This window comes from Cololabis saira, chromosome 5 (assembly GCF_033807715.1).
Source record: "Cololabis saira isolate AMF1-May2022 chromosome 5, fColSai1.1, whole genome shotgun sequence".
In the NCBI taxonomy this organism is placed as follows: Eukaryota; Metazoa; Chordata; class Actinopteri; order Beloniformes; family Belonidae; genus Cololabis; species Cololabis saira.
Window position 1 is genome coordinate 22,970,483 of NC_084591.1, and position 15,092 is coordinate 22,985,574.

Genomic DNA, 15,092 nt, shown 5'->3' on the forward strand with positions numbered 1-15,092 from the left:
CAAGCTCACAATGGCGGTAACTGTGCAGTAACCATGGCAGCAACGTGCATCTCTCACGGTCTTGGTGAAGCTGAATGAAACAAGCGGTGGGCAGACAACGGAACCAAGTAAAATAAATGAAGTGTGGTTAATACTTGTGCCCCCTGTCAGCCGTCGCTGCTGACATGATAGACGCGGATGAAGTGGCCCGGCTGTGCTACGAGCGCTTCGGCCAGCTGGCCCGCAGAGGGAAGCCGGAGCCGGGCCGGGAGTGGACGCTGCTGGCGGCCGTGCTGCGAGTCTGCCGGGGCCCAGACCCGGACCCGGGTACAGGTACAGGTACAGGTACAGACCCAGGTACATGTACAGGTACAGGTACAGGCAGTACTCGAGTTGTAAAAGAAAAAATCAGGGGGGATGGTGGATTTTATCATATGGGGACAGATCATTTGTGCTGATTACAAATAATATAATATATTACAAATAATAGCACTGACCAAAACACCTGCAGAAATACTGCAGGAATGACATAGCAGCAGTTAAATGCAGCCTTCTGTAAGCTTTAAATATCCACTGGGCTTACATCAAATACATCAAAACACAACAATAAAAAACAGTTTTATGAACTTATCAATATGACTCTGTCCTTCACAGGATAAGTAAAATCACTGCAAAAACTCAAAATCTTAACAAGAATATTTGTCTTATTTCTAGTTAAAATGTCTCATTTTGGTAAAAATATCTCATTACACTTAAAACAAGACTCATCACTGGAAAAAACAACAATTTTCACCTGTTTCAGGTAGATTTTCACTTACACAAGATAAATCTTGTCCCATTGGCAGATTTTTCCTACTTATTTCAAGTGAAAATGTACTTGAAACAGGTGAAAATTGTTAAATAAGTTATTTTTCTGGTGATGACTCTAAATGTTGAAATAGCAGTAACACCACATTCATTGATGAAATGACATAAGAGATGGAAAGGGGGGATGGCATTTTTACAGGGAGGATGATTTTGACCGTTTTTATTTCTGGGGGCTGCCGTCCCCCCTCAGCTCGAGTACTGGGTACAGGTACGGTACAGCACCGCCCTGTCCTGCTGCTGGCTGGGAGTCCGGCGGAGAGCATGGAGAGTAAGGTTGCCACCTTTCAGAAATAGAAATAAGGGACACCCCGACTTCAGCAGCGCAGGCGCCAAAAAAAGGGACATCCCCAAAACTTCTAAAATGCATAGAAATGTATTTATTATATATGAAAAAAGAAAATGCTTTGGTTTAAAGTTTAAAGTGCTTTAATAGCATTGAACTTGCATGACTGTACAGACAGCCAACCATACTAGCAACTGAAATATCCTCCTATGCTACGTATGTCCATCAGCCAAGATGTATAATATACATACAGGTGAAGAATATGGTGTAAAAGTTAATTTATTTCAATAATTCAACTTAAAAGGTGAAACTAATACATGTATATTACATAGTCTCATAACAGGCAAAGCAAGATATGTTAAGCCTTTATTTGTTAATTTTGATGATTGAATTGTTTATTGATTTCATAATATATTCTAATTTTTTGAGATTTTTTTATTTGGGGTTTTCATAAACTGTGAGCCATAATCACCAAAATTATAACAAATAAAGGCTTGAAATATCTCACTTTGCATGTAGTTGGAAATAATATATTTGTTTCACCTTAAGTTGAGTTTACTACGAATGAAGTTTTGCAATATATTCAAATTTTCCGACCTTCACCTGTATATTATGACATAAATAAATAAGAGCATAATATTTGTCTGTATTGGTTCAATACGGAACGCAACTTTTAATTCCCAATTACGGAACAATCACAGCCTCAAGTCTTTTTGAATATAACGCCACAAGCTTGGCACACCCATCTTTGGGCAGTTATGCCCCTTTCCTCTTTGCAGCTCTCAAGGTCCATCAGGTTGGATGGGAAGCGTCGGTGCACAGCCATTTTCAGATCTCTCCAGAGATGTTCAATGGGATTCAAGTCTGGGCTTCCTGTCTTTTATGTTACTAGCTTCCAATGGTCTGTCAGGTCCTACCCATTCCCTTATAAAAGAAGTCAAACAACATGTTGCCTCAGACTCAACTGTCTAGCCTGCGTGCTGCAGCTGACTCTCCTGATTGCGCATCAATAAACTTTGGTAATCTCGAGCTCACCGATGTTGTAGTTTGTTAAGGATCTGTACTTTACTTTGTGCAATTTATAAAATTCCACAACAGAACACTGCAAAAAATGACTTTGTTTTTACCTTCAGTTCTTTGAAAGAGCAACTACATACAGCACAACACACACACACACACACACACACACACACACACACACACACACACACACACACACACACACCAAAAATAAGATAAAAGAATGATGTGGTGTGTTGTCAATGTTTATTCCTCTTTTACAGCTGAGAAGGAGATCGTTTCCATGGGAACCGGGACTAAATGTATTGGAAAGACAGCTATGAGTCCCAATGGTGTGTGGTCCTGTTAATAATCGTTGGATGTCATTTTTATTTCAAACACTGTCTTCTACTAGTGATTTATTTTTGGCAGGTTAGCACAATTTTATGCTTGATTCTTTGGACTTTTTTTAGGTGACGTTCTTAATGACAGCCATGCAGAAGTTATAGCCAGAAGAGGTTGCATAAGGTACGTTTTTCTGTTTATTTCCACCCAATTCTGTGACCTTGCAACCTGGTGGTCTGTACTGATACGTGACGGAGTTTAGATGCCCGATGTTGTTGTATTTTTATTATCAGGTATCTCATCCAGGAGCTGCGAAGGGCTGTGAGCGGTCAGAGCAGCTCTGTGTTCTGTCCGTCTGCTCAGCGAGGAAAGTGGAAGCTTCGGCCCGGAGTTTCCTTCCTCCTCTTTACCAGCCACACTCCCTGTGAGTTCAGTATGTTCCCAGTGTGACAAACATACCATCTTCTTCACAGCATTTATTTAACATCAGTGTCAGCATCTGATAGTGGCAAGTAAAAATATGTGAAACTCCTGAAATTATGTTTACTCTATTAGTCGTTCTTAAGATAAGATAAGATCTTCTAAGTCACAAAACAGCAAAACGTGAGCAGAGCGAATTTGTGTGTATGCTGTCTGAGTTCAGGAGCACATGCCATCTGAAACAGAAGTTGCTTATAATTTAACCCCAACCATGGTTGTGAATCGATTGGCTTTTAAAAGTTGCATTTGTCAGCAATTTGATTAATTGGATCTGTTAAAAGTTCTAAGTTTGGGGGAACAAACATTTAATAACTTATAGCTATAAAAAAATGAATGCTTAATAAGTTATTCCAACCTTTCGTTTCATAAAATGTGTTGAAAGCAAGTTCTTCCAGGCTGCTTCAAAATACATTGATATAACACGTAATAGAACAAGTCCACTCAGTGACCGTGTTATTGGGTTCACCTGGGAGGAAAGTGATTGATATATATATATATATATATATATATATATATATATATATATATATATGTATGTGTATATGTGTATATGTGTATATGTTGCTGCCGTCTCAATCAGGTATTATTCCTGCAAGGGAGGTGTCTCCATTTAGAGAAGCATTGTGATTATCTGCAGCTTTTGTGACAGACTTGATGTGTGCACCATGTCCACAGCCACACATGCAGGTCACAGAGCACCATTAAACCTCTACATGTGGTCAGTCGCCGTGCATGAACGTACACACGTTTTTACAGTCAAATCTGAGTGTGATGCAACGTTTCCTCAATTCAGAGTCTGTTTTTAGGACGGAGCTGATTTATGTGCAGATCTACTCACGGAATGAGACCCAGTGTTTGTAAACTGGAAACAAACAAACATGTATTTATTTATTCGTTATTTCTTTGTTCAAACACTCCTTGTACTTATTATTACTTGCAAATATTGCATGTTCAAGAGAAGTTTTGTACCTTGCTAAAATTGCTTCTCTACAATTATCCTTGGCATTGTGTTAATATGCACCCAAATGGAGACCAGAAAACTGCAAAAATGTCTACTTGTATAGATGTGCTTGCATTTGTTCAGATTCAGATTCAGACGACTTTATTAATCCCTTTGGGAGGTTCCTTCGGGGAAATGAAATCTCCATCTCACTCACTCAGCACTGTCATATACAAGAACCAAGAAAGGAGAAATAAAACACCCCCCGAAAACCAACACCCGTATAAAAGATAGAATTATATGAAAATACATTTTTTTAAAAAGAAGAAAAATATATGTGCATATACGTGTGTGCGTGTACCAGAAACATGTATACCGGTAATATAACATATACATATATACTTATATATAGAGTATGTGTGATAGAAATAGAAATATATATATATATATATATATATATATATATATGTGTGTGTATGTATATGTATATGATATGTAACAATTAAATATGTTGGTGATCAGTTAATCAACTGACTTTGATTAGCAGCACATAGCTGCTACTAATAGTGCTGCTGCTCCTGAGCTGCACATAGCTGCATTCCTGCGTAAGACTACGCCGACTCAAACCTGTTGTTCTCACCAGGTGGAGATGCATCCATCATCCCTATGACCGACTTCCAGTCGCAGCCCTGCCCTCCTGTCACATCTGTAAAGAGCAGTGAAGGGGCCGATGGAGGAGGGAACCTGAAAAGGAAAGCTGAGGAACAAGGTGAAGGACACAAGTTGAAGTCGGCTCTTGTGGTGGACCGAGGGCCAGCAGAGTCGCCACAAAAAGACATCGAACAGCCTGAATCCTGGAACCCGGCGCGTAATCTCCTGAAAACACCTTCTGAAGCCGCATCGCGAGCTGAGGGACAGCCAGAGATCACTTCCAGCAGCTGCACAGACACGAGTCAAGCGGATGATGCTGGGGAGCATCCGCAGGTCCCGGACATTCACAGAACGGGGGCCAAGTGTGTCCCAGGTGGCCCTGCTGACCTCCTCCTTCCTGGGATGGGGTACCACAATACTGGGGCCCTCCGGGTGAAGCCGGGCCGAGGAGAACCCACCCTGTCCCTCTCGTGCAGTGACAAACTGGCCCGGTGGGGGGTGCTGGGCTTCCAGGGAGCGCTGCTGTCCCATTACCTGGAAGAGGGCCTGTACTTCAGCACCGTGGTGGTGGGGCAGTGTCCCTGCAGCCAGGAGGTCATACACAGAGCTCTAGTTTCAAGGTGAGGAGTAATGCTGAAGGGCTTAATCTAGTCATGAAGTAATACAAATAGTTTAGCTGAAGTTGGCTTTTCTCCCTCGGTTTGTTTCTGAATGCTCGTGTGCACTTTGAAAAGTTTCTTTCTAAAGGTTTAAGGCTGATTCTAATTCTTACTTCATGTTTCAGCATGAGCACATTTTTTTAACCATTTCAACAAAACGGCCGATTGTTCTCTTCATTTTCAGTCAATAAGTAAGTCTACCCTGCGACCCAGCACAGGATTAGGCAGGGATAGAGAAGGGATGGCTGGATAAATAAGTGTGCTTATCATTCATACCCAGATACCTATTTATCTTTTACAGCTCGGTATCCAGAACACAAACATCATGATGCGTTTTTGAAGCAGTCAAAGTATTAGTTAAACTGCGTCTTTTTTGCGTTTCCACTGACGTCTAAAGGCTGAAATATGCTTCTGCGTCACACACACGCAGAGCACACGGCGCAGTCGTGACGTCGTCACGAACCGTTCAGACTTCTCCGTCTCTCCATTTGGTCGCGGTGCAGTACCCCCCGCGGCCACTAGTTAGCGATCTTTTTCTGAATGGTTTATCCGACTTTTTCCGGTCACAGTAAATCAAAGAAATAAGGACAACTATTGTGCAAAAAACAAAAACAAAAAAAATCACACATAAACGAAGAAAAAAGCCCTGGAAGTTCACTACTGCTTCAAACCGGAAACCGGAAATGCTTCGCTTTCAAACGAACCAATCACAGCCCTCTCGGTCTGCGTGTGGTCGGCGTCTCCTCGACGCGTAGTTACAATTTTTGGGAGGTGCACGTCACTGACGGCGCATGTGACGGCGTGTCCTCTGCGTGTACAAAAACCACACGCCGTAGACACGGCGTCGTTTTGACGCAGAAGCATAATTCAGCCTTAAGCTTCGAGGTGGAGTTTTAACAGAAGGTATGTAGAGACTAATTCTACATAGTCACAACTGACTTGACGCACTAGATGCTTTGTCACAGAGTCACATGTAAATCCTCCTTAAATCTCTGTTTGTAAAAGGACTGGTGCTTTCCAAAGCAGCTTGGGCAGTGATTTGGTGGAACCATTTGCTTGGACAGGTCAGACATGTCAGACAGAGTTTGTTTTGCAGCTGCCAGGTCACGGATTGGTCCGACACAACACTCCGACAGATTGATACCTCCCCAAATGGATTCCTACACGGTTTCATTCATTTTTCTAAGAGTCTGCAGCTTTGCAGGATCATTTTCCTGCCCGCCCCTCATCATATTGTGGCTCACCTATTACGGCTGCGCATACTTGAGTCACAATGGACAATAAACGCTATTGTTTATAGGCGTGTTGCCCAAGACTAGTAGTAGCCCTGCTATTATGGGGATTATTTTCTCCTCTGTGATAACAGTTGTCCTTTTGTATACTTGCAGGTGTTTTCATGTCTCCAACCTCCCTGCTGGTTTCTCTCTCTGTTCACCGGTGCTGCTGCAGTCCAGCCTGGAGTTCCCTTTCAGCCAAACGCAGACCAAGCTCCAACACCACGCGTCTCAGGGCCGCATCTCTCCCTGTGGAGCAGGTAGACTCGTGGCCCCCGCACAAAATAACAATTCATTTGCGTGTAATCCAGCAGATATGTTACTGGCAAAGGTTATGCTGGTTTTCTCACAGTGAAGAAAACAAAAAGGCATTTGCTCTTTTATCATCCATGTACGATGGAGAACTGAGATTTACGTGAAATTGCTAACATCTCTGTCTGTTTCATTTTAATATATTAGGATGCCAATGAAATATATTAGACAGGTAGCCTATTAAGGTGATCGGACTATTCCATTAATAAAAAGGATGCAGTAAAAAATCAGGTCCAAATAGTTGCATTAGATTAGATTAACAGGGGTTCTGTCTACTTTAAGCAAAAGTTTCTCCAGCAGTGCATTTCCAATCAGTTGCTCCAGTTTAGAAGAATGAATGGATAAAAGAAAGGATGAAGGATGTATATTTTTCAATTAGTGATTAAAAGGTTAGAAGATAAAAAGCCCTCGTCCAAAAATGCAAGAGAAATTGTGTTCAGAGTATCCAGCGGCCGACCCAGAACAGGTTGAGATTGATACATTTTCTCATGTGCTGCTTCATTTTTATTTTTAGTTACACTTCTTAATTGTTTAAAAACTGACCCCAGTAGTTGTTTCTTTTTTTTGGAAGAGGAATCTGTGTCCATTCTTCTCGAGTCTTTCAAGAGTTCAGCTCCTTGACACGTCCATGGTCATCATTGTCCAGTTCTTAGTTTAATTATGACACCTTTTATAATAGAAAGCAGATGTGACCTCGCAACGTTTCAATGAAGCTACACTGTTTTAAGTTGTGCACAATGAGGTCTGGCATCGTTTTATACCTCCTTGGGAGAAAAATGATGAGTTTAACAGAGTCACCTGCATTTCAGCCATCAGCTGGTGTAATGTGGCCGAGCAGCCACTAGATGTCACTGCCAACGGCTACAAACACGGAGTCACCAAGCGGGACCTGGGCACACCCAAAGCCAGGTTACACCAATATCCTTACTTCACCAATGTGATGTACTGAGAATTCACTATTTGTTATATTTTGATCAATATAGACCTTTTCAGAAGTATTTCTTCCAATGTTCATGTTTTCAGGTCTCTCCTGTGTAAACTGGAGCTTTTTCATTCCTTCCTGTCTCTGGTGGCGGCCACGGAGCCCTCGGCGCTCCCCGACTCGCTCAGGTAAAAACACATGTCACTGGGATTATGACGCAACTCAAACCAAGGTATCATGGTCTGAAAAGATTACTGAGAATCTTTCCTCAGATCTGTAACTCACAATCTTACAAACGTCTCATTTAACCAATCATGCCCCAGTTTGTGAGTTTGTGTGTGTGCACAGCTGTATTTTGTTTGCAACTTAAACTGCAAACAGAGGTGGAGGGTTTCACATTACCTGTAGACATAAAACAGCAAATTGTGACATTGTGTTCCTGGGTGGATTGTCCTGCGTCTGTGTGCACACCCTTGTGTACATGCCGGGTGCACACATGCATGACTCTAAATATTAAATGGACTGTATCTATATGCTGCTTTTCTAGTCATGTTAACCACTCAAAGCACCTTCACAATGCAAGTGTCACTCATCTGTCCACACTCTTAGGTTGTTTTCATACGGGCAGAGTCCAGTCATGTAACTGTTGGTTGTCACCAGCTCCCACCGTAGTGCCACATGGCATTATGGGAAAGAGCATGCAAGGACTGCTCAGTTTCACATTGGAAATGTTCCCACATCATCCAGATGATTTTTGTTCAGTTGTTCACATTCTGTGTACTACATTTTGGCAAAATCATCACGCGCTACTGTGTAATACGCAGTTTTGAAAACAGTCGTAGTTTATGCGGAGTACTGAAGCACACTCAGCGTTTTCCACAGCACACACTCAGTCACACACCTAAATGCCACACGCAAACCTGCACGAACGTCAGTTTCTTCACTTGTTCTTCAACAAGTGAAGAAACAGCACCTTTTATTCTGGCTTAAAGATTTAATGACGCATCAGTCTGTGACTGATGTTTAATCTTGGTTAATCACTGCAAGATACAACCTGATCCCCCTAATCATGAAAGTGATAATGAGATCACTGTACACTTTGTTATGCACTTACAGTGCATAACTGTAAGTGCATAACAACATTTTTTTTTTAACTCTTAAGTATATAAAAACACTGTACAGGATGCACAGTTGCTACCATATATGAGTGTAAAAGTCAACTTCAAATGTCGAACAAACTACTGTTAACACTTGAGTATTTTGTTATTAAACCTGTCATTGGAAGCCCTAAAAAATCCTGTTCATTTTGAAAAGAGAAAAAAAAAGGGAATTTTGCTGAAAACACATGTTATGTTTTAAGTGAGAGCTGCTTCAATTCAGATTGTTTTTGGTCTCTGAACGTTTACACTGGTTACCATCAGATAATCCAGCTGGGAGTGTTTTAACCACGCTCCTTTTAAAGGCAGGTTATATTATAGATATCTACTATACAGTGTGGGTCTTCAGTTGATTTTAGTTTTTGACATTTATCACATGTAACTTGTGACAATAGAAAACATCCTCTTCAACAGTGGCTTGATTCAGAAATTCTTTTGTTTCAAAACTTTTAAAATAGTCTGGAAAAGATAATTAGATAATTACATCATGTTTCTTTTTTTTCTTAGGTGTTTCTAAGTGTTAATTATCATAGTTGATAAACTATTTCCAAGTTATTATTGATCAACTTTAAGCACTTGACTATTCTCAGTATTAATTCTCAGTATTAATAAAAAATAAAAAATTTGCTTTACAGAAAATTGAGTTTCTACAAGAGGGAAGGTTGAAGATGAAAGAAAATAATTTTCTTTCATTTTATCTATTTTACATGTCAAATGAGACCGCGTCAGGACTTCTACTCGTGGTTGGTTTCAAACTCAGACACGTCCAAGTCCACAGCAGTTCTTTATTACCCTCCAAAGAAAAAATGATCAGCTCTTGTTTCATTAAGCGCTTGCGTTTCATCTAATGCTTTCCTTTGATACATCTGGAGTCGTCCCAGTTCACATTTCTCTACTGATGTTACCCATAGTTGAGTCTGTTTCCTCACATCATGAAGCCACGCTGTCGGCACATGCAACTCTCTTTCTCGTGTCACAGATCTGCACGTTGCTATAGTGAAAACATCTTCAGCAACGTCACACGCTTGACTCGACTCGAACTGAAGCTGTGTAACCTGTACTTGTCCCAACTAATGGTTGAATTGGGCCCACACGACGTCAGGGGCCATGAAGGAGGGAGAAAAAAAAAGGGTTTTGTTACCTTAATAGGCTACGTGTCACTTTTTTTTTTTTTATTTGGTTATTAGGTTTATTTCAATGTTTTTAATGTTTAATTTGTTAACTCCTGGTGTGGATAGATCCCCAAGATATCGTTCCTCACCTCAGCGTCAGGCCAGGTACTTATTTATTCATGATTATGTTTTAATGTCTATGGTATATGTGTTTTTTTAACCATGAGTGTGAATTTTACTATGTTAAATGTTGATTTTATTACGGTATATAAAGCACTTTGTGTTACAATTGTATGAAAAGTGCGATTATAAATAAAGTTTGATTTGATGTGACTCGACCGCCGGGGGGACAGGAGGAGAATGAGTGTGGCCAGTCAGAACGTTAGCCTACATGGCGACAATAGCACTTCTCTATAGTGGTGGCACGTGTGTGTGCATACGGTGTGTGCTTTTGTTTAGGGCAGGGATGGGCAGAGGTGGACAGAGTACTCGACCCCAGTACAGAATAGGAGTACAAATACTACTGGTCAAACTTTACTCCGTTACAAGTAAAAGTAGCTCAGTCAAAATATTACTCGAGTAAGAGTAGAAAAGTACTTGCTTTTAAAGGTACTTAAGTATCCAAAAGTAAATGCTTTTAAATTTACTTTAAGTAAGAGTAAGAGTACATTTCTTATTTTCCACATCAGTAAATTACTATATTTTTTCTAAATTAATTTAAGGATCTTTTAACTCTTGTTTCTGAGAATTAACTCTTTGAAACCAGCTGCACTGATGTGCTGCTTTTAGAACCACAATGTTATATAAAACCTGCAGAAACACCAAAAACAAATCAAATGAATGGGATCATAAGAGGACAGCAGATGATGCAGAGTTTATTAACAATCATGAACTGAAACCAAATGAACCTGCACCATCCAACTAAGTCTGGATCCCCCTCAAAGACAACTGCTTTACAAAAAACTACATCTCTGCTTTCAATAACTCAATGTTGAAGTCACTTAACTTTACAGGAAGGACATGTATCAGTACAATATAGCAATATAGAGACGACTCAGCGGATTGTCTTTCTTCTCCTGACGCAGGCGTAGCCATTGTTGCGGCTCTGTCTCGACAAACGCAGGCTACTTTGGCGGTATCGTTTTGAGGAGGCTTGACGTATTTCTGCTTTACGTACATCCCAGTGGAGAGCGTGCACTGTGATAGGTCTCCTCCTTTGACAAAAACAGCTTGTGTCCAATAGGATTTTAGGGAAGAAGAAAAAAGAGCAGACCTGAAAGTAACGAGTACTTTTTAGCCTTCCTAGAAATTTACTCGAGTAAAAGTAAAAATATTTGTCTTGGAAATGTATTCAAGTAAGAGTAATAAGTACCAAAGAAATCTAATACTCAAGTAAAGTACAAATCCTCTGGATATGTACTTAAGTACAGTACTCAAGTAAATTTACTCCGTTACTGTCCACCACTAGGGATGGGACACATAAAAACATCTGCCCCGGGGCCTGTCACCATGTGTTACGCCCTGGCCTTAAGTCTAGAGGACTGAAGTCCTGAGGTGAGGACAGTGCATGCATGTGAATTGGCTTGTGTCCGTATGTATTGTGCTTATGGAGGAGAATCCTCCTCATGGGCTGAACAGAGGCCCTTTTGTTTATGAGCATTCCTACAGAAAACCTGATCCTGAGCCAGTCTTGACAAACAGAGCCGACACACACCTACCAACCGTCCGTGCAACGCAATTGAAAAACAAACTGAAACCTTTAAAGGGGAAAATATAACGTAAAAGAGCGTGGTTGCATAGATATGCACACCCTTAAACTAATACTTTGTTGCAGCAGCTTTGGCTTTTATTGCAACACTCAATCTTTTTGGGTAGGAGCCTATCAGTGTGGCACATTTTGATGTGTCAATATTTGCCCACTGTTCTTTGCAAAATCGTTCCAAATTTGACAGATGGCGAGGGCATCTCCTGTGCCCAGCCCTCTTCTGATCACCCCACAGATGTTCGATGGGATTCAGGTCTGGACTCTTATTCCGGTGAAGCCATTCTGTGGTGGATTTTAGATGTGTGCTTTGGGTCATTGTCCTGCTCAAATATGAAGTTCCTGTTCATCTTCAGCTTTCTAACAAGGCCAAAGGTTTTGTGCCGACACTAACTGGTATTTGGAATATTTCCCTCCACCCTGACTAAGGCCCCAGTTCCAGCTGAAGAAAAACGGCCCCAAAGCATGATGCTGCCACCACCATGCTTCACTGTGGGTATGGTGTTCTTTTGGTGATGAGCAGTGTTGTTTTTGTGCCAAATACCTTTTGGAATTATGTCCAAAAAGTTAAACCTTGGTTTCATCAGCCCATAACACATTATCCCACATGAGATTTCAAATGTTTCAAATGTGCTAAATTTAGCCGGGCTTTGATGTTTTTCTTTATAAGATAAGGCTTCAGTCCTGCCACCCTAGAAGATGGGAGATTGTTGTCACATGTACTACACAGCCAGTACTTGCCAGTACTTCCTGCAGTTCCTTCAGTGCCGTCGGCCTCTTGGCAGCCTCCATGACCAGTTTTCTTCTCATCTTACCATCATTTCTTGGAAGGACGTCCTGTTCTTGGTAATGTCACTGTTGTGCCATATTTTCTGCACTTGATGATGACGGTCTTCACTGTGTTCCATGGTGTATTTAATTCCTGGGAAATTCTTTTGTAGCCTTCACCGGACTGATATCTTTGAATGATGCGATCCCTCTGATGCTTTGGAAGCTCTCTGCAAACCATGGCTTGTGCTGGACGATGTGGCTACAAAAATGTCAGGAAATGCCACTAAAACAACTGAACTTTATTTGGGGTTGATCAGAAGCATTTTATTTGGTGACAGGTGTGTGCTGACTCCAATTTAACAGTTTGAATGTAATTGGTTCAATTTGAACACAGCCACATCCCCAGTTATAAAAGTGTGTGCACATTTATGCAACCACATTATCTCGGTTGTTTATTTTTACTTTACCTCCCTGAACTATTTCTGTTTGTTTTTCAATTGCGTTGTACAGGTTATAAGTCACATTAAAGGTGGAAAAAGTTGTGAATTATTTGTTTTGCTGTCTTTTTTTTTTACATCACAAACGTGGCACTTGAACAGCGGTGTGTAAACTCTTTATACCCACTATGTGTGAGTTTGCATTCCCACAAGTACTGTATGTGAATGCATGGGTGTATTCCGCACCTGAATACCAAAACCAATGCCTACTCTTTCTGTGTGTGTAGGACAGTGGACCTGCACTCTTACTGGGACTACAAGCAGGCCTCCCAGTCGTACCAGCGGGCCTGGCATCAGCTCCGCAGTCAGGCCTTTCCTCTGTGGCCACGCGGCGACAGAAAACTCCTCCTCTTTCACTGAAAATCCGCTCTGCGGCAGGAATGTCCTTGTGGAGCCTGATTAAATGCAGCCTTTGTTGGAGCTAAAACCCAGAGGTCACATGCTGAAATAACCACTGACCTGCAAGTATCGTCTCTCTCTCCTTAAATTGTGATTCTGTCAGAACTCATTTCAGTGTGTCCGGACTCTTAATAAAACAGCCCGTGTGTTTGCTCTGATTTCCCTTGTTTGTCTCTCACTTGTCGCCTGTTGGGTCAGCTGGTCCGTAGCTGCGCCGTCTCTGTTTCCACAGCGGGACTTTCTGTGTTGTCCTGCTGCTCTGCGAGCCTGATGACCGCTCCTTGTCGTCTGCAGATGATGGCTTTATTTTCACAGGTCACGTTGTGAGTGCAGCTGTCTGCCTGCGCTCGTGCTCTGAAAACACAGAGCTGAGTTTCTCAGTGCTGGAGAGAGAAGACCTGAATAACCTGTCACTTTCTTCATCAGCACACCTGACACATGTTTTGTTAGAACCATCAAGTTAATCTTGCTTGTGATAGTTGTCAACGCATGCATTTAGGAGACATGTTCACTAAAAATGTATGAAATGACTTGCTGATTGATCAGGTTTGACTTAATCTTTTGCCTCAGGCTGCAAAGCCAGCCCTAACAGTCACGCTCTCCACATGAAGACATAATAGTTGGCTTTGCATGTATCTGCACAACAACTGGGCCCTTCATTGTAAATGATCCACTGTTTCATTGTAAGGACCAGGGGTCGTTTGTGGTATTGGTTCGGGTCAGCAGATTCCAACTCATTTCTTCTTGGCTGATAATGAATAACATGTTGCAGATTATGACCAGTTTATTTATGTATATATATATATATATATATATATACAGTATATATACACTCACCGGCCACTTTATTAGGTACACCTTGCTAGCATCGGGTTGGACCCCCTTTTGCCTTCAGAACAGCCTTAATCCTTTGTGGCTTAGATTCAACAAGGTGCTGGAAACATTCCTCAGAGAGTTTGGTTCATATTGACATGACGGCATCATGCAGTTGCTGCAGATTTGTCAGCTGCACATCCATGATGGGAATCTCCCGTTCCACCCCATCCCAAAGGTGCCAAATTCTGACCCGACCATCTGAATGTCGCAACAGAAATCAAGACTCATCAGACCAGGCAATGTTTTTCCATCTTCTGTTGTCCAGTTTTAGTGATTCTGTGTGAATTGTAGCCTCAGTTTCCTGTTCTTAGCTGACAGGAGTGACCCGGTGTGGTCTTCTGCTGCTGTATCCCATCCGCCTCAAGTTTCCACGTGTTGTGCATTCAGAGATGCTCTTCAGCAAACCTCGGTTGTAACGAGTGGTTATTTCAGTTACTGTTGCCTTTCTATCAGCTCCAACCTGTCTGGCCGTACGCCTCTGACCTCTGGCATCAACAAGGCACTTTCACCCACAGAACTGCTGCTCACTGGATATTTTCTCTTTTTCTCACCGTTCTCTGTAAACCCAAGAGATGGTTGTAGGTGAAAATCCCAGTGGATCAGCAGTTTCTGAAATACTCAGACCAGCCCGTCTGGCACCAACAACCATGCCACCTTCAGAGTCACTGAAATCACCTTTCTTCCCCGTTCTGATGCTGGTTTGAACTGAAGCAGATCGTCTTGACCACATCTACATGCTAAATACATTGAGTTGCTGCAATGTGATTGGCTGATTAGAAACTTGCATTAACGAGATCTATTAGAAAA

The 15,092-nt window shown here is 41.6% G+C and overlaps 1 protein-coding gene across 5 annotated transcripts; it reads left to right on the forward strand.

The window, feature by feature from the left end:
• adat1 (adenosine deaminase tRNA specific 1) lies at window positions 1-13,575 on the forward strand. Of its 5 annotated transcripts, none has more exons than XM_061721253.1 (9): window positions 1-336; window positions 2,413-2,481; window positions 2,602-2,656; window positions 2,767-2,897; window positions 4,537-5,164; window positions 6,592-6,737; window positions 7,599-7,698; window positions 7,813-7,899; window positions 13,238-13,575. In XM_061721253.1, exons 1-9 carry the CDS (start codon window positions 165-167, stop codon window positions 13,368-13,370), a joined length of 1,521 nt encoding a protein of 506 aa, XP_061577237.1. In that variant the 5' UTR covers window positions 1-164; the 3' UTR covers window positions 13,371-13,575. The 5 variants fall into 5 exon arrangements, with proteins under 5 accessions (XP_061577237.1, XP_061577238.1, XP_061577239.1 ...); XM_061721254.1 differs by having other exon boundaries at window positions 1-324; XM_061721255.1 differs by having other exon boundaries at window positions 1-318.
• Window positions 13,576-15,092: the final 1,517 nt, after the last annotated feature.